Below are 20,000 nucleotides of genomic sequence, written 5' to 3' on the forward strand. Positions count from 1 at the left end.
TATAAGGCCACCTAACTCAAATAACCTCTCTCCAAAGGGTATAAAACAGAAAAACAAATAATAAACCAGGAGAAAAAAACCCCCAAATATGCTAAAACAAATACTTTATATAAATATTAAAATCAAGTACAAAATATACCACAACATCCAAGTACGGTAATAAAATCAACTGAAGTGTGCAGATTGCCTGAATGAAATGCTCTAGCTGAGATTTTTAAAATATTAGAAAAATTCACGTAGACTTTAGATCCAAAGTCGGTTAGTCAACAGTTGTTCCCACAAAGAACTTACCATAGACTTCAATTGGTGCAAAACTTTTCTATTCTATTCTATTCTATTCTATTCTATTCTATTCTATTCTATTCTATTCTATTCTATTCTAGTCTAGTCTAGTCTAGTCTAGTCTAGTCTAGTCTAGTCTAGTCTAGTCTAGTCTAGTCTAGTCTAGTCTAGTCTAGTTTAGTCCAGTCCAGTCCAGTCCAATCTAGTAATCTAAATGTTTGTCTGGGGTACAGATTTTATTAGATCAAAGTCGATGACAGCCACAGTAAACTCAAGTCCCTGTTAAGGCATTGGCAAACAGTTAACAAAAAGTCAAGAGAAAATGAAAATGAATCTTCGTTTACTTTGCAGATTTTGGTTCTCTTTTAAAATTATGTTCCTATTACATGGCTTTCTATCACCGTTTCTCTAATGCCATTTTTTTCATTTTCATGCAAACCTCTCCAAATCTAGAGAGGTCACGAAAGCCATTCATTATTTCCTAGCTACGATTTGGCAAAAACGAGGTCAGCTTCGCAAATAACAAAAGTTCTCAAGGGCTCAAATCGAGGGCCAGATGTTCAAAGTCTTAATTAGCATTGCTGTCTAAAAATATAAAAAATAAAATAAAAATAAAGAGTTGGTTTACCTTTCAGAATCTCCGGCAGTGTCTGCTGTTCTCTGCAGAAAGGAAGAACGGAAAGAAGAAGAAGAAGAAAAAGAAGTGACGTTTAGCATTTGGGGTTTAAGATGACAACGTACAGGAAAGCAAAATTTCCCAATGTGATTAACACTGAAAGCAGACGAAACCACCCTAGAGTGTCAACTCAGCATTTCAAAGGGGATGATAACTTAATGCTTGCACCCACTTATAACGGTGCTAAAAGTTAAAAAGCAGGTCTGAATTTGCAAGCATGGAATGCATTGATGGGACAAAGATTAAAATTCTCCCCACCCCCCATGCAATAGTTTGGAACTCCTTTAGCATAGCACAATTTCTTCTTAATTTTTAATCCTGTAAAAAGGTAAAGGTAACGGTTCTCCTTGCACATATGTGCTAGTCGTTCCTGACTCAAGGGGGCGGTGCTCATCTCCGTTTCAAAGCCGAAGAGCCAGCGCTGTCCGAAGACGTCTCCATGGTCATGTGGCTGGCACGACTCAACGCCAAAGGCGCATGGAGCGCTGTTACCTTCCCACCAAAGGTGGCCCCTATTTGTCTACTTGCATTTTTTACGTGCTTTCGAACTGCTAGGTTGGCAGAAGCTGAGACAAGTAACGGGAGCTCACCCCGTTACGCGGCACTAGGGATTCGAACCGCTGAACTGCCAACCTTTCTGATCGACAAGCTCAGCCACTGAGCCTCATATTTAATCCTGCATAGAGCAGTAAAATGCAACAGGCGGAAAAACAAGTTCAAGATATCTGAATATAGGCTTTCTTAGAGTTTATATTTGTTTTATAGCTGCGAGGTGGACGTTTGTTTAGGAAGAGAAATAGCTAGGAACAACTGCAGAAGTCCTCTACTTATGACCACAATTGAGTCAAATCAAATCTAATCAAGTTTATTAGAGTCAAAGACCAGGGACTAGAACAAATTAAAAAAAAACACTCAAGGAATATCCAGTTAAAAAGGCTAGAATAAAATAATAAACAATGGATAAAATCTATATTGATTTGATTTGAATTGAAGAGTCCAACATTTCTGTTGCTTCATGGAGTTTTGCCCACTTTTATGACCTTTCTTGCCACAGTTTTTTAAATGAATCTCTGCAGTCGTTAATTGAGTAACCTGGTTATTGATTGAATCTGTCTTCCCCATCGACTTTGCTTGTCAGAAGGTCACAAAAGGAGATCACATGACCCCTGGGATGTTGCAATCATCTTAAATATCAGTTGCTAAGTGATTAAAGTTTGATCACGTGACCATGGGGATGTTACAATGGTTGTAAGTGTGAAAAAACACTTTTTCAATGCCGTTGTAAAGTTGAACTGTCACTTAATGAACGGTTGTAAGTTGAGGACTACTATTCTGACCTAGGCTTCCTTTATCTCCCTTGATATGCTGCCGAAGACCTAATTGGCAATTAGCTTTGCAAGGCCACACGAAGCACAGAGTCAAAATGGAGCTTCAGAATTTAAACTGACCAGAACAAACAAAGTTGCTTCCTTCAAAGGCTCACGAACCTTTGCTCCTCCTTTATGTCTTATGGGAGGGGCCAATCATCTCCAAACCCTACTCCTGAGTCTTCCCTTTTCTTTTAACTGTTTTTGCCTTTTGGCAGCTCTACGCATGCGCGCACTGGGAACAGGCTCCCCCTGTTCCTCTGCTTCGCTGAAGTCTGACTCTGGAGGCTCCAGAGGCAGCACATAACTCTCAGATGGTCCTGGCCCCCGCTCTGCCTCTGACACAGAGCCTCTTTCCCCAGACTCCAGGATTGGCCCATGTTTCTCCCCAACCTCCTCACTGTCTGACTCTGCTGCCAGCTCTGCAGGCCCCCGGCAGATCACAACAACTACCTATAATCAATCCACTCGTATTGGAAGAAAAAGATCATTATTCCACTAGATTTGCCAAGATACAGTAAATATAATCGAAGATAGAAACTTAATATTAAGACTGATTTTTTCCTGGTTCTTTGGAGTGGGGGAGAAATTGCTTAGGTCCCCCTGGGCTCTAATGTTGCCGCAGAATGTTCACAGCATGCCAATTACAGAGGAAAAAGGATAATTTACCAAATGGAGGCAATATCTCCCATTGGCTTTAAAAAGCCACCCAATTATTTTAATAGGACCTGGTTGCGCATCTGAATATTTCTGTACCTCCCCGGCACATTTATAGATGGATATGCATTTTGTGTATCAATGTCTTTTGTGGGATTTGCATGCATGTTTCTATAGCGCTAATGAGAGACCATATTTTTTCTGGTACGGATAAAATCGGGGACAGAAAAATTGGCCAGAGAAAACATATTTGATAGGTCATGAAGTTTTCTGCAGCTGGTTAGAATGTGAGACCTCTAAAGGCGAACACACTCTCTTATTCTCTGCGAGTTCAGCAGGCAGGAAAACGGCGTCGCTTTGAAGCCAACCAAACAGCTTGAAGCCCCAGCCGATATGCTCTGAAATTGTGTCATACCATTTGTCTATTTGCAAACATTGCTTAAAAAGTGTGAACGATTTGAGATCCGCAGTCTGGAACTTTGGCACGTCAGTCATTAGCAAACGACAACAGCCAGCGAGAAGGGACCTCGATGCTTTCATATTGTAAACTTCACATTTGTTATCTCTGCTGCAATTATTATTATTTTTTCCTTCTCTCTCTCTCTCTCTCTCTCTCTCTCTCTCTCATTCGGGGCATATGGCTGCTAAGTACATTCAGAGAAGTGTTAGGCCCTATCTTGGAAATACCTTTCTTTTCTTTTTTTCTGGTCTTAGGCCTAAAGATATTTACCCATGTTGTAGGCTGTATTGATATGATCCTTCTCATCTTTCTTCTCATCTTTCCTAATATCTTCCCCTGTTGGTATCGATGATTTGTACCTTGTTATTGTAACTTATGATTAATGATTGTAACTGTGATATATGACCTATCACTTTATTGTTTGTATGTACACTAAGAGCTTATGCACTGGAGACAAATTCTCTCTGTGTCTAATCAGACTTGGCCAATAAAGAATCCTATCCTATCCTATCCTATCCTATCCTATCCTATCCTATCCTATCCTATCCTATCCTATCCTATCCTATCCTATCCTATCCTATCCCATCCCATCCCATCCCATCCCATCCCATCCCATCCCATCCCATCCCATCCAGTGGTGGGTTTCGAATAATGTTACTACTGGTTCGATGCATGCTCGCTTCATCATACATGTGTCCGGTTTCCGCATGTGCCTGCCTTCTGCGCATGCGCCCGACCTCAAAAACGTGCCTAAATAGGATGGCATAGAGCTGGGGCGATTTCCGCTACTGGTTTGCTGCGAACCGGTCTGAACTAGCTGAATATCACCTCTGATCCGATCCGATCCGATCCGATCCGATCCGATCCGATCCCATCCCATCCCATCCCATCCCATCCCATCCCATCCCATCCCATCCCATCCCATGGCTCTGGACTATTCTTTGCTATTCTACTCTACTCTACATTCTATTCTATTCTATTCTATTCTATTCTATTCTATTCTATTCTATTCTATTCTATTCTATTCTATTCTATTCTATTCTATTCTATTCATCATCATTCAACATCCTAAGCACATTAAAATATTCTACAATTGAATGCCTTTTCCCTGACTACAAAAAAAGAAAAGAAAAAAAAGGCAGTATTAGAGATTCAGAATTCAGTTGATTAAAATGGAATTCCTAATATCGCTCACATTCTTTTTCAAGAGTTATCATTAATAGAGACCCCAGGAGTCTCCATATTTTACAAAAGGCTGAAAATGGCTGTCAGCATCTTGATATGTTATTAGCTTAGCCATCATTAATTTAACTGCCTACAGTTTCCATCTTCCAAAACCAATTTGCTCTTGGGTGAAGCAGAGGGAAGACGAGAAGTTATAATGAATGAGATTGTTGGTTCATTTAAGCAAAACGTTGATGATACCGAGTAGCAGCTTCTTGAGGGTTTTAAGCAGAGATTTTTTTCAGGATTACTTGAAGATGCTGGGGATTAAATTTAGGACCTTCCACCACTCAGCTGTGAATTCTTCCTAATGCATCTGGAGCAGCAGTGGGTTTCAAATCCTGGCGCTACTGGCTTGCTATTGATAGTGCATGGCTCTTCTGCGCATGCACAGAAACTTTTGCGTATGCGCAGTGCATTTTTGATGACGTCCGGGTGGGTGGCTCTTCTGCGCATGCACAGAAACTTTTGCGCATGCGCGGAGCGTTTTTGATGACATCTGGGTGGGTGGGCGGAGCCTCTCACTGCCACTGCTATTGATTTACTTGAACTGGGGCGAACCCACCACTGATCTGGAGAAACACACCTTAGGATTTCTTGAAATCCTATCTAGCAGGGTTATAGATAGTAATGTAGGAGGAAAGGTGGAGCTGGAGTCAAGAGATGAATAAGCTTAGAATCATTACGTTCCCATAAGCGGTCCATGTTCAAGCTCTTTAATTCTGTTAACTGTTATCTAGAATCAATTTAGTGCTGACCGTTACTTGACAAGTTTAATGTCAGGCCGGAAGAATCAGGACCACACATTAACTTCTAATTAAGTTGATTTATTGCTCATGGCTATAGACAAGAATCTACTCAACTAAGGGTCAGCGCTAAATTGGCCCTAAACTGGCAAGAAAACAACAAGCTCAGAGACCCTTCATTTCAGCTGTAAATTACAAATATTCTCAGGGGTGGGGCTCAAAGCTTTTAGCAAGGGTTTCTCTGCCAGGTTGCTGGATGGGCATGGCCATGGTGGGCATGGCCTAGTTAGCCTCCTGCAGCAAGGGGGAACATTTTTGTCCTCCTCAGGCTCTGGAGGCTTTTCTCGAGCCTCCGGGAGGGTGAAAACGGTCGCCCCAGGCTCCGGAGGCCCTCTGGAGGTTGGAAACAGGCCCGTTTCTGGCCTTCCTGAACTTCCAGTAGGCCTGTTTTTTCGCCCTCTCTGAGCCTCCGTGCGCACCTTGCACTTACATCCAAAATGGGCCGCATGGGAACTCCCGGGAGGGCAGGGCGAGGTTGGCAGGGCCAGCCAGGAGTGGGATTTGGGGGTTCTCTGAACTGCACAGAATCTTAACTAGAGGTTCTCCCGAACCCCTGTGAACCTCCAGCAGCCCACCCCGTCTATATTCTCCTTTATTGATACTTTGCCTAGTATTAAGAAAATCTCCTGTTATTATTTTCGTATCAGCTTGATGAAAGAGAATTTGCTTTTGGACCTTCCTTTGTGTGGAAGAAGTTAACTGTGGTTAATCTGCTGTGCTTTGTGCACTTATTTTAATAACAAAGCAACCAACAGGCCATCTTCCATTGTATTTTCACCTCTGCCACCATCTTCAATCTCTCTGGCTTCTAATAGTTCCTGGAAGAGAAACTATGATGTCTATGGAGTGTCTCAATCATCCACATTATGGTTATCCCAAAGGTGCTTTTTTCCAATAGTATAGTGACCAGACGTCCCGCTTTTGGCGGGACAGTCCCGCTTTTTAATAATTTGTCCCACGTCCCGCAGCAATTCCAAAAAGTCCCGATTTTTTTTTGTTTCACTCCCATTCTGAAAATGGGAGGCGGCAACGCAAGAGGAGGAGGCGGAGAAGGGGGAGTGGCGGAAAAGGGGGCGCGAGAGGGAGGAGAGATGCCGCTTGACTTCACCCGAGAGGAAGAGAAGAGCGGAGAGGAGAGCCAAGGAGAGCCGAGCCTGCCTGGAAGAGCCGAGAGGAGAGCCGAGCCTGCCTGGAAGAGCGGAGAAGCAGCAGCCGCTCCTCCTCCTTCAGGGAGGTGGCAAGACTCAGCGCGCATGCGCAGCTCCCCTCCCCCACGTCAATGGTGTCCAGCTTTGCCATTGCTGAAATCTGGTCACTTTATCCAATAGGCAATCGGACTTTCTTGGGGTTTCCCCCCCCCTCATTGAAAACACGTCGCCTCTCTTCCAGGAAGCTTCTTCCGTGCTAACACAGGTCTAACTTAGAATTGAAGAAGCTTTTTGAATGAGAAGCGAAATGTTTCCAAAGAGAAAAAGAAACCAAGAAAGTCTAGTGGCCTTTTGGAAAAAGCACCTTTGGGACAAAAGAAACTACGATGAAACTCGTCCAGTGAGATTTTGTGTGTGTGTGTGTGTGTGTGTGTGTGTGTGTGTGTGTGTGTGCTAAATATAGCTTCAGGAAGACTCATTTTAAACAGTAACAGTGTTGGAAGGGACCTTGGAGGTCATCTAGTCCAACCCCTTGCTCACGGAGGAGACCTGTACTAGGGATTCGAACCGCCAAACTGCCGACCTTTCTGATCGACAAGCTCAGTGTCTTAGCCACTGAGCCACCTAGAGTCAGGCTTACAGTAATGGAACAACCCAGAACCAGTCCCAACAGAACCTCCCTCGAGGCCCCACTCCCCCAATTAATTAAATTCAGAAAGATACCAAATAAATTTGAAAGGGGTTCTTAAGGTATCTGAGAATAAGAGAAAAAAAACAGAGGCCTCTTCAGCGGGGAATGGAAGCGATGGAGAAATTGCAAGGGAAATGTCAGCACAGCCAAATCATAGGCTGGGAAAGCCATAATTTACAATGAGAACTATAGTTTGAGGTTCTAAACACACAACAGGCAAACTACAGGTTAGGCAAGCCTTCTTCTCCCTTTCTCTCTGATCTTAGTTTTATAGATTCATTCTCTGTCTGGGGTGTAGTCGACTCTAGAGATTATTCTGGGGTTTTGGAGACTCCAGTCTCTCTATAAGGTAAGGGTAGAGGTTCCCCTCGCACATACGTGCTAGTCGTTGCCGACTCTAGGGGGCGGTGCTCATATCTGTTTCAAAGCCGAAGAGCCAGCGCTGTCCGAAGATGTCTCCGTGGTCATGTGCTGGCATGACTCAATGCCAAAGGCGCACGGAACGCTGTTACCTTCCCACCAGAGGTGATCCCTATTTTTTCTACTTGCATTTTTACGTGCTTTCGAAACTGCTAGGTTGGCAGAAGCTGGGATTAGTAACGGGAGCTTACCCCGTTACACGGCAGCACTAGGGATTCATACCGCCGAACTGCCGACCTTTCGATCGACAAGCTCAGCTGTCTTAGCCCCTGAGCCACCGTGTCCCTTGGTCTCTCTATGTAGGGACTCAAGTCAGGGGTGGGATTGAAAAATATGAGCAACTGGTTTGCTGCTCGGTTGCTGGGTGGGCGTGGCCATGGGGGCATGGCCTCCTTGGCCTTCTGCACCATGGCAGTGGGGTGGGAGGGCTTTTCACCCTCCCCAGGCTCCGGAGCCTTTCCTCGAGCCTCCAGGAGGGTGAAGACAGCCTCCCTGGGCACTGGAGGGCCTTCTGGACTTCTGGTAGTTCTGTTAGGTCCATTTTTCACTGTTCCCAGGAGGCCCTCTGGAGGACAGAAATAGGCCCCTTTCTGGACTTCTGGTACTTCCAGTAGGCCCGGTTTTTGCCCTTCCCAGGCTCCAAAGTCTTTCTTCAAGCCTCCCCCGGACTCTGGAGGCCCTCCGGAGGCTGGAAATGGACCTGTTTCCAGACATCTGGAACTTCCGGGTGGCCCGTTTTTCGCCCTCCTAGAGCCTCTGTGTGGGTGCTGCAATTTATCTGGCATCCGAAATGGGCTGTATGGAGACTCCTGGGAGGGACGGGATGGAGTGGGCAGGGTCAACCAGTCCTTGCAACAACCGTTTCGGCGAACCTGATTAAAATTAACATCCGGTTTGCCTGAACTAGTCTGAACCGGCTGAATCCCACTCCTGACTCCAGTCATAGGCAGTTGAAATATGCCAACAGAGAAGCAGAGCGCCCCCCCCGACTCCCATCTGCAATGTTTGCAGGCAGTCCAAAAAGATAACGAGGTCGATGGCATTTGAAAACAATAACCAACACCCAACACCTCAGAAGACAAGTTCAGGATTCAAAAAGACCTTGACAGACTTGGACAATGGGCCCTATCCAAGAACATGAATGTTAACATGGAAAAAAAGCTAGGTTTTACACGTAGCAGGAATCACCAAAGCTACAAATACAGATTAGGTGAAACCTGGCTCCAAAACAGTAACTCTGAGAGGGGACCTTGGCAGTGGTGGGCGATCACTTAGACACGAGTTTAAAAATGACCGTAACACACACACACACACACACACACACACACACACACACACACACAGGGTAGAGATCATCTGTTATGATGGGACTAAGAGATGGCTTCTTCAGGAGTGGACATATCACCCTTTCAAAGTGGCTGCTACACTCCGACACTGAAACGGCACTCACACTTCCCCAAATCCAACCTGAAGGTACCAGATTCCCTTCCATAGCTGGCAGAGCTGATGCTGCAAAGAAACATACTCTGCTTCCTTGAAATTCCTAAACTCCAACAAATCTGAGAACAGATGTTGCCCTAGTTATTTTCATCAAAATCTGCCCTGAGCATAGAAGAATGATTTCATCAGCGAAATATTTATCAGACATTTCACATCAGCCAGCAGGTATCCAGAGCAGACAGCAGGCCATCTTCAACAAGGATTTAGAAGACATTTTGAGGATGCAATAAGAACTAAAAATAATAATAATAATACTGCTCCTTTCATTTCCAGAGTACAGGAACAAACACAAGCTCTTCCTATATCTGATCTGCTGGTGACCTTCTACCGCTGCACCATAGAGAGTATTTTAACTGACTGCACCTGTGTCTGGTTTGCCAGTTCCACAGTGGCAGATAGGACAGCACTCCAGAGCGTCAACGTCATTGCCCAGAGGATCATTGGTTGTCCTCTCCCCTCCTTGGAAGAGCTTTATAGCTCCCGCTGCCTTAAGAAAGTTCAAAACATTCTTAAAGATCCATCTCATCCTGGGCACCTTTTTTTTTTGAACTATTACCATCTGGCAGATGGTACAGGACAATAAAAACAAGGACAAATAGGCTGAAAAACAGCTTCTATCCCAGAGTGGTAACTATATTCAATTCTACTGTATAGTGCAACACTAATGTAATATCAGGGGTTTTCAATTTACTTGTATAGAATGTGAAGGATGTGTTTTTTTGTTCTATTTTTTTATAGTTTTCTTATGTATAATGTACACTGAGGATGGCATTTAATTTAGTTGTACGAGGTACAATGACAATAAAGCAAGGGGGGCTGCTGGGGGTTCACAGGAGTTCGGGAGAACCTCCAGCTAAGATTCTGTGCAGTTCGGAGAACCCCCAAATCCCACTCCTGGCTGGCCCTGCCAACCTCGCCCTGCCCTCCCGGGAGTCCCCCCCCATGGCCTATTTTGGATGTTGGTAAGTGCAGGGTGCAGGGAGGGCAAAAAACAGGCCTAACAGAAGTTTGGGAAGGGCCCGTTTCCGGCCTCCAGAATGCCTCCAGAGCCTGGGGAGGCCATTTTCGCCCTCCTAGAGGCTCGAGAAAAGCTTCTAGAGCCCGGTGAGGGCAAAAATGCCCCCCCCTGCCATGGTGCAGGAGGCTGACAAGGCCATGCCCACCATGGCCACAACCACCCAGCAACCAGGTATAGAACCCCTTGCTAAAATTTTTAAAGCCCACCCTTGTGATAAAGTAATCTAAATCTAAATCATATTTGTCCCTCGCTGTCCTCAGTTGGTGCTACAGCCTTTCTTTCTACTACTCCATCTCCTGGACTACTTAGGAGCAGTAACATCCAACACCCTTGTCATCTCTATATTCCAGAAATCAATGAAGTGTACAGTGAAGCTACCCACTAGATTGATTTCAATGACAACCAAGCCTAAGAGCAGTTCTCGCCTAAGATAAATTGGAGAGCATTCTATCAATAAGAACATAAGGTGAACCACAGTTCAAAGGCCCACCTAAGGCAACGGTCTCTTCCACAGCTGTCACAAAGCTTTTAGTGAAATAGCAGCTTCCTACGTCAACAACTGCAGCTGAACTTGGAAGCGAGAGATCGAGATGTTTGAAAGTTCATGATATCCATAAAAGGGGAAACCTATCCTTTTGCAACTGTCTCGTCCCCGCTTTGCAAAATGCTCCTAACATATCGTTGTTGTTGTTTTAAAAAAATCTCTCAGACCTCCAGACCGTCAGTTTAATCTGTCAACGGTTCTCCCCTATTTTGTGTTCCTACCAAATCAATCAATAGCTTTTTCTCATCTTGCTCTCTGAATCTGTAACGATCGCTTTGTCCAATTTCCCTTCCATCCACACGGGTTGCCTTGACAGTTTGTAACTCTCCAAGTTAACCTTTGCTTTAAAAGCCATTGCCCTGAAATTGACTTCTGGGAAAGAGAATGCATTAAGGAAGAATTTTTAGCCCTTTAGAAGAAGAACAGAAACTGTCCGTCGTATTTGGTGAGGTGGGAAGGCAGGCAATCCTGACCTCTAAGGCAGCTGTACGGTCTCCCCTATTTGTTTGGCACTTAATTTACACTTGCTGCAGGAACTTAAAGCTTAATTTTCATTTCCTTATCAAACAAGAAGAGCAAAAAAAGACATGTTGTTTTATCTATGACAATTGTTTGTGTATACTGTTGTGACAAAAAGAAATAAAAAAAAAATCTAACGGAGAGATTCTTACCTGTTACATTTGCAAAGTAAAGTTAACAGAATAACAAGAGTTGGTAGGGACCTTGGAGGTCTTCTAGTCCAACCCCGTGTTCAAACAGGAGACCCTATGCCAGCGGTTCTCAACCTGTGGGTCGCAACCCCATTGGGGGTCGAATGACGATTTGCAAGGGGTCGCCTAAGACCATCGGAAATATGGGAAGTATACTTGCGAGTCGAAGAATCGCGCTCCAATGGTTGACTCCACAAGCCAGCTGCAGGCTCTTCAAATCGCTAGCCGAATTCGGCTTCAGGCGCGATGAATTAAAAAAGAGAGAAATCTTTGCTCTGATGTCTCCCTCTCAAGCCAGCTGCAATCACTCCCAATCGCTAGCCTAATCTGGCTTCAGGCGCGATAAACTTAATAGGGGAGGAGTCTCCGCTTTAATGCCTCCGTCCTCAAGGCAATCGCAAGCAGTTCAGATCGCTAGCCAATATGGCTTCAGGCGCGATAAATTCAAAACGAAAATAATTTTACAGTTGGGGTTGCCACATCGTGGGGAATTGTATTAAAGGGGTCGCAGCACTATAAAGGTTGAGGACCACTGCCTTATGCTGTTCTGAACAAATGGCTGTCCAATTTCTTCTTAGAAACCTCTGGTGACGGAGCACCCACAACGTTTGAAGGCACCTTTCCTTCGAAACAGGCAAGATTTCAACTCAGCAGTAAAATTCAATGATATTTTTCACCAATTTCTAAATTTGCACGTTTGTTTTTAATCTCAGATTCATGTCGGTCTGTGGCAGGAAAAAAACCTGACGTTCGTAAGCTGATTTAAATTCTTTTATATAGACTATAGACTAGGAGGTTTCCTATATCTGCAGGGCAGAAAGACAGCTAGAAAAAAGTGAGGTCAGCGAAGCAGTGAAAAATGGAAGGGACAAAATAAGGATCATGACCACCACATTCTTAACAGTGGCCCTGCACAAAGATGTTCGTAGAGGCGACATATATTCTTGTATCAGTAAACTTATTAGCACATGAATTGTGATAAGGAATCTTGAACTCTTGTTTAATCCAGAAAAAAATGGACTCTTGAGGAAGACTAGGTTTCCCTCTCCAGTCGTGTCCGACTCTAAGGCATAGTGCATATCTCCATTTCTTGGCTGAGGGAGACAATGTTGTCTGAAGATAATTTCCATGGTCATATGGCCAACATGCCTTCAGAAGTTGTGGGAACTTCATTACTGGAAGCTTTCATGAAGAGACTGGACTGCCATTTGTCAGAAATGGTGTAGGGTCTTCTGCTCGGATGGGTGGAGGGTTTGGACTAGATGACCTACAAGGTCCCTTCCGACTCTGTTAATCTGTTACTATACACCAAGGTGCACAGAATGCTGATACCTTCCCACCAGAGTGGTACCTATTTATCTACTTGCAATTGCATGCTTTCAAACTGCTAGGTGGGCAGGAGCTGGAGCAAAGAACGGGAGTTCACCCCGTTACATGGCGCTTGGGTTTCAAACCTGGTCTGGCAACTTTCCAGCCAACAAGCTCAGCATCTTTAACTGTTGAACCATCACACCCCCTCATGAAGACTACGATGAAGACTAGCTTGGCTGTACCAATGAAATTGTTGACTCTACTCTTTTTGTCAAGAAAGACCATATCTAGGTCAACAATAGAGTATCATGGGCAAGTTGAACCGTTTCCCCCACTGATTTGGGGGGATAGGGTGGAAAACTCACCTCTCGGGTTTATGTCTGTTCATTTCATCATCGGGCACAAATAGCAAAAGCAATAGCATTTAGACTTATATACTGCTTCACAGTGCTTTACAGTCCTCTCTAAGCGGTTTACAGAGTCAGCATCTTGCCCTCAACAACCTGGGTCCTCATTTTAGAAGGATGGAAGGCTGTGTCAACCTTGAGCCTCATGAGATTTGAACTGCCAAATTGCCAGCAGTCAGAAGAAGTAGCCTGCAATACTGCATTCTAAGCACTGCGCCACCTGGCTCTCCTGTGTTAGGTCATTATGACTTGGAGGCAGGGGTGAAATGCTCCTGGTTCGGACCAGATCAGGCGATCCAGTAGCGATGTGGGTAGGCAGTTCAGAGAACCGATAGCAAAAATCCCTGCCCCCACCTCCACGCCCGCTCAATCTCTCAGTCCCCACTTGCCTACTTGGCAGCTTGCTGCTTCTTTCGGGCTTGCCTTGCTTTGGCTGCTGCAATCAACTGCATCAGCTAGCAACTCAATCTGCCTGCCTGTAATCCATCTCATCGTGAGCAACTCAATCTGCCTGCCTTATCCTTTCAATTGGGTTTTAAATTTAGCTGATTTTATCTAAAAATATAAATAAAATAATAAAATAAAATCTTTCTGAGATTTGGTGTGTTTCCGTAGTGTTTCACTCTAACTACACAAACACACAAAATCTCACAAAGCTGTATGTGGCATTTTGTGTGTGTGTGTGTGCGTGTGTGTGTCAGTTGTGTTGCATTGTGTTGTGTGTGTGTAAAGTGTGAAAGTTGGTTTTTGAGCTTTTTGTGGCTGTGTGAGGTTCCTGCTTGTTGCAGGGGCCATTTTGGGTGAAGGGCAGCTGCTTTTACATTGTGTGTGAGTCAGTTGTGTTGTACGTGTGTAAAGTGTGAAAGTTGGGTTTTGGTACCTCTTATTGTTTTGTGTACTTTGTTTATTATTTTTATTATTTATTGTTATTGGCTATGCCCACCCAGTGGTCACCTGACCACCAAGCCACACCCACCAATTAAGCTACACCCACAGAACCAGTAGGGAAATTTTTTAGATTTCACCCCTGCTTGGAGGGATAGCAAAATGTAAATGCTGCAAGAAAGATACAGCAGAGATCTTGCTGTACTGTTGCACTGCAAAGTACGGAGCTCGTATCCCTCCAGATTTTACTAAACTACAACTTTCAGCCTCACCAGCATGGCCAAGGTGAGAGATGCTGGCAGGGGCAGCTTAGCAGCTTTTGAGGGCCTCCTCATTGAATTGACTACAGAGGAAATTCTTGCAAAACAGGTGCCAGCTGGGACAGGAAGAACCCACGAGGTCGCTCATTGATGTACCTTCCTTGACGTAGCAGCACGGGATGAGTCAGAGTCGCATTTGCTCACCACATCTTCAAGATAATGTCAGAGGATATAAGAGCTCTGTAGGTTCAGCTTCATTGTTTGCAGCCAACATTTAATGCAGCTGCTCCAGCACCATCAATCTGCAAATATGCTTTGTTTACTGAGGAGCATTTCCTTCAACTGATTCTTGACCAATTTGCAGAAGAGAATTGGGGACAAAAAAGGGGCAATAAGTCTGGGTTTTGCTTTTCTTGAAATATACTTTTCACCCTGTAAGTGAATTTTGACTTGCCCTGGTTTGCAAAAGCATAGGCTGATATCATAGGTAAAGGTAAAAGTTCCCCTCGCACATACATGGTAGTCGTTGCTGACTCTAGGGGGCAGTGCTCATCTCCGTTTCAAAGCCGAAGAGCCAGCGCTGTCCGAAGACATCTCTGTGGTCATGTGGCCGGCATGACTCAACGCCAAAGGTGCACGGAATGTTGTTACCTTCCCACCAAATGGTCCCTATTTTTCTACTTGCATTTTTATGTGCTTTCAAAACTGCTAGGTTGGCAGAAGCTAGGACTAGTAACGGGAGCTCACCCCGTTACACGGCAGCACTAGGGATTCGAACCGCTGAACTGCCGACCTTTCGATCGACAAGCTCAGCTGTCTTAGCCCCTGAGCCACCACGTCTTGATATTTAAGCTAATGCAGTGGAATGTGGTCTGGATTCCCAGGAAGGGTGCTCTCCAAAGGGAAAAGAGATAAAGGATAAAAAGAGATGAAGGAGAAAGGAAATGAGTCGTGGTGGCGCAGTGGTTAGAGTGCAGTACTGCAGGCTACTTCTGCTGATCACCGGCTGCCAGCAGTTTGGCAGTTCAAATCTCACCAGGCTCAAGGTTGACTCAGCTTTCCATCCTTCTGAGGTGGGTAAAATAAGGACCCAGATTGTTGGGGGCAAGAGTCTGACTCTGTAAACCACTTAGAGAGGGCTCTAAAGCACTATGAAGCAGTATATAAGTCTAAGTGCCATTGCTATTGCTATCAACCTATTCTCCAAAGTATCTGACAGCAGAACATGAAGCAATGGATGGAAACTAATCAAGGAGAGAAGCAACCAAGTCCTAAGGAGAAATTTCCTGACAGTGAGAACAATTAATTAATCAGCGGAACAACTTGCCTCCGGAAGTTGTGGGCGCTCCATCACTGGAGGTTTTGAAGAAGAGATTGGACAGCCATTTACCCAGGATGGTATAGGGTTTCCTGCTTGAGCAGGAGGTTGAACTACAAGACCTCCAAGAACTCTTTCAAGTCTGATATTCTGTTATTTCTCACAAGGAGAATTAAACCAGTTTAATTTTGGCAAAATGGTTTTTGTTCATTAGCAAAACTTAGATAATTTAATTGGGAGAAAAAGAGTTAAAAAGGCTCTTCCCTAGCCATCCCCAGAACTATTGAAATTACTCAAACAGTTGCTTTAGTTTGGCAAGATTCAGTCTGTCAACGAGGAACATTCAACCCTGAGCTGCATATCATTCTCTTTTAATACATACTTTAACAAGAAATTCAAATTGCCTTTTTGTCTTCGAATATTCTGTGTTCTTTTGTATCCAAGGTGCTTGTTGCCTTATGAGTGTTACAAACACAAATCTTTTGGCTGTGTTTCACAACTTACCAAATCGGGTTTCTAAGTGAACTTGGTTTCTGTGTTAAGATAATACGAGTTGGAAAATCCAGTCTTTTAACTAGATGGGCTTCAAAAATTTTAGCAAGGGGTTCTCTGCCCGGTTGCTGGGTGGGTGTGTCCATTGTGGGCGTGGCCTAGTCAGCAGGGCAAGACTAGCCAGGAGTGGGATTTGGGGGTTTTCCAAACTGCACAGAATCTTAGCTAGAGGTTCTCCTGAACCCCTGCAAACCTCCAGCAGCCCACCCCTGATTTTAACCTAGTTTAGTCCCCCAAATTAACCCATCTCCCACTATCCTCCTGTCACCAATTTGGCAAAATTGGAATTCCGTTCCAGCTCTCTCTGACAAAGCCAGAAATGTTGAACAAACGCTTCATTTTATCATTTTTAAATGCAACTGATATGAACCCTACAATAGATACTCATATTTCATGCCACTAATGTCATTTCAATCACATTATCTGGATCTCGTCTAGACATTTGCTTTAAATTTTAATATTTCCTAATGGACAAAATCCGTTTTGCCAAAATTAGACTAGTTTTATTCTCTTCGTGAGAATTAACAGAATAACAGAGTTGGAAGGAAACTTGGAGGTCTTCTAGTCCAACCCCCTGCTCAAGCAGGAACCCCTATACTTTAAGCACCCACAACTTCTAGACAGAAGCCGTTCCACTGATTAATTGTTCTCACTATCAGGAAATTTCTCCTTATTTCTAGGTTGCTTCTCTCCTTGATTAGTTTCCATCCATTGCTTCTTGTTCTACTTTCAGGTACTTTGGAGAATAGGTTGATCCATTCTTCTTTGTGGCAACCTCTCAAATATAGAAACACTGCTATTATGTCATCATCAATCCGATCAGTAATACCTGCCAAAAAAATATGTGTGTGCATGTATGAGTGCTACAGAAGCTAGATTGCAGTTGAGTGATGGAGTCAAAAATAGATACAAGTAGTCCTCAACTGAAACAGACACAGTGATCCAGGGGACTTTGTGTACAGATACAGTGTCTGTGGTACCCTGCTCACTAGTAGTAATTGCGAGAGGGATCTTGGAGTCCTAATGGACAACCATTTAAAATATGAGCCAGCAGTGTGCTGCAGCTGCCAAAAAAGCCAACACAGTTCTAGGCTGCATCAACAGAGGGATAGAATCAAGATCACGTGAAGTGTTAATACCACTTTATAAGGCCTTGGTAAGGCCACACTTGTTCTACTACATCCAGTTTTGGTCGCCATGATGTAAAAAAGATGTGGAGACTCTAGAAAGAGTGCAGAGAAGAGCAACAAAGAGGATTAGGGGACTGGAGGCTAATACATATGAAGAATGGTCGCTGGAATTGGGTATGTCTACTTTGATGAAAAGAAGGACTAGGGATGACATGATAGCAGTGTTCCAATATCTCAGGGGTTGCCTCAAAGAAGAGGGAGTCAAGCTATTCTCCAAAGCACCTGAAGGCAGGACAAGAAACAATGGGTGGAAACTAATCAAGGAGAGAAACAACCTAGAACTAACGAGAAATTTCCTGACAGTGAGAACAATCAGTGGAACAACTTGCCTCCAGAAGTTGTGAATGCTCCAACACTGGAAGTTTTTAAGAAGAGATTGGATAACCATTTGTTTGAAGTGGTGTAGGGTTTTCCTGCCTAAGCAGGGGGTTGGACTAGAAGACCTCCAAGGTCCCTTCCATCTCTATTATTCCATTCTATTTTTTAATCCAAGACGAACATCAGGCGGACTTCAAATACATAAAAGCAAGAACGATTCTCTTTATACTTTCAACTCCCTTGGAAGTTGGATCTGAAGATCCAATCCCAGTCATGAATCACTCGAAGTAAGCTCCTCGGAACCCAATGCATTTTTCTTTCAAGTTGAAGTTGAAGACTATTACGGGATGTGGAGGAATCGTCTCAGTTGCAGCTGGCCATAATTGGCAGCTTGCTCACAATTAGTGTAACCAGAGGAAGTGATTTACATGCCGCCAACTCTCAAAGACGCCTGTCCAGAGCATCACTGATTCATGCAAGGGCAGGCATGACAAACGCCTATCAATGCCATCACTGAAAGGAAGAAGTCGGTCTCCAGGATAGCTAATTAGTATTTGCTACAGGAAAATTAGAATCGGCTCTTAATACAGGCTCTCGAGACACCAGTTCAACTAAGCTGAGAGGATGAATAAGCTTTAAAGGTTTTTTTTCTTTCTTTCTTTTCTTTTTACTCCTTTTCTGTATTCAGTAGTCACATGATTTTTAAAAAAAAACAACACCCCATCTTTTTAGGTTATTACAAATCCTTTCATCTTCCCACTACGGGTTAGAATTATGGGATGTCAGAAGAACATCTCTTCTGAGTCAAGCTTCTGCAGACTTCATGGATACTGTTTTCTTCATTTTTTTCCCCCTCTGTGCTTTTGAGTCTTTTTTTATTTTATTTTGTGGACTCCTGGCAATTGCTTGGACTAATCTCTGCAGTTTTCTTGGCAAAAGTTTTTCCAAAAGTGGTTTCCCCTTTGCCATTGCTTCCATCCTAGGGCTGTGAGACAAGGTCTGGTCCAACGTTCAGCTGGCTGCAAGCCTAAACTGGGACTAGGTTTCTAGCTGGTGCTTTAACCACTAGACCAGGAGTGTCCAACTTTGGCCTTCAACTCCCAGAATTCCCCAGGCAGCCATGCTGAGTTGAAGTCCAAAAGTCTTAAGGTCGCCAAGGTTGGACACCCCTATAGTAGCCCAAACTGGGCTATTTGTAGAATACTACTACTAGTAGTACTACTAGTATTTCTAGAATACTACTATATGAATGTTAAAAATAGGAGAAAATGGCTTGGGCAGAATAGGAAGGGAGAAGACACAGTATTTATACTGTAAATCCTATTTTGAATCCTATAAATCCTATTTTGAATAAATCACAACTGCCAGCTGCCAGGAAGGAATTCATCGTAGGTCAACCTATCTCCCAAAGCACCTGAAGGCAGTACAAGCAGCAATGGATGGAGACCAATCAAGGAGAGAAGCAACCTAGAACAAAGAGAAATTTGAGAATCTCCATAGACAAACCTAGAACAAAGGAGAAATTTCCTGACAGTGAGAACAATTAACCAGTGGAACGATTTGGCTCCAGAAGTTGCGGGTGCTCCAAACACTGGAGGTCTTTAAGAAGAAGAGATCGGACAACCATTTGCTGGAAATGGTGTTAGGATCTCTTGCGTGAGCAGGGGGTTGGACTGGAAGACCTCCAAGGTCCCTTCCAACTCTGTTATTCTGTTCTGTTGATTTGAGGAATGACTTGCCTCCAGAAGTTGTGGTTGCTCCAACACTGGAGGTCTTTAAGAAGAGATTGTACAACCATTTGTCTAAAATGGTATAGGGCACTGAGTGCCCAAAGTGTGCCCCCCCCCAAACTGCAAGGCATGGGCACATGCGTGTGTCCCCCCCCACTCATGGGTGTGCACCCCACACATGCGCACACACCCCATGCAGGCACCTGCATCCCGCCCAAACTGCAAGGCATGGGCACATGCGTGTGTCCCCCCCCACTCATGGGTGTGCACCCCACACATGCGCACACACCCCATGCAGGCACCTGCATCCCGCCCAAACTGCACGCACCCTGCGCATGTATGTCTGCGCCCCATGCATGTGGAATGCATGCCATAGGTTCGCCACCACTGTTACAGGGTTTCCTGCCTGAACAGGAGGTTGGACTAGAAGACCTCCAAGGTCCCTTCCAACTCTGTTATTCTGTTATTTGAGAAGATAATGTCCATTAATAGGCAGCCAATAGAATAAGGGTTATATAGAATAGAT

At 44.2% G+C, this 20,000-nt stretch overlaps 1 protein-coding gene across 1 annotated transcript in view; it reads right to left on the reverse strand.

The window, feature by feature from the left end:
* Positions 1–20,000, reverse strand: part of LOC131183866 (connector enhancer of kinase suppressor of ras 2-like) — a 436,268-nt gene that overhangs the window by 75,741 nt on the left and 340,527 nt on the right. Inside the window, exon 14 of the mRNA XM_058154608.1 lies at positions 911–942. Within this exon, the coding sequence (XP_058010591.1) occupies positions 911–942 (32 nt within the window). The remainder of the gene's footprint in view (positions 1–910; positions 943–20,000) is intronic.

This window comes from Ahaetulla prasina, chromosome 11, assembly GCF_028640845.1.
Source record: "Ahaetulla prasina isolate Xishuangbanna chromosome 11, ASM2864084v1, whole genome shotgun sequence".
In the NCBI taxonomy this organism is placed as follows: domain Eukaryota; kingdom Metazoa; phylum Chordata; class Lepidosauria; order Squamata; family Colubridae; genus Ahaetulla; species Ahaetulla prasina.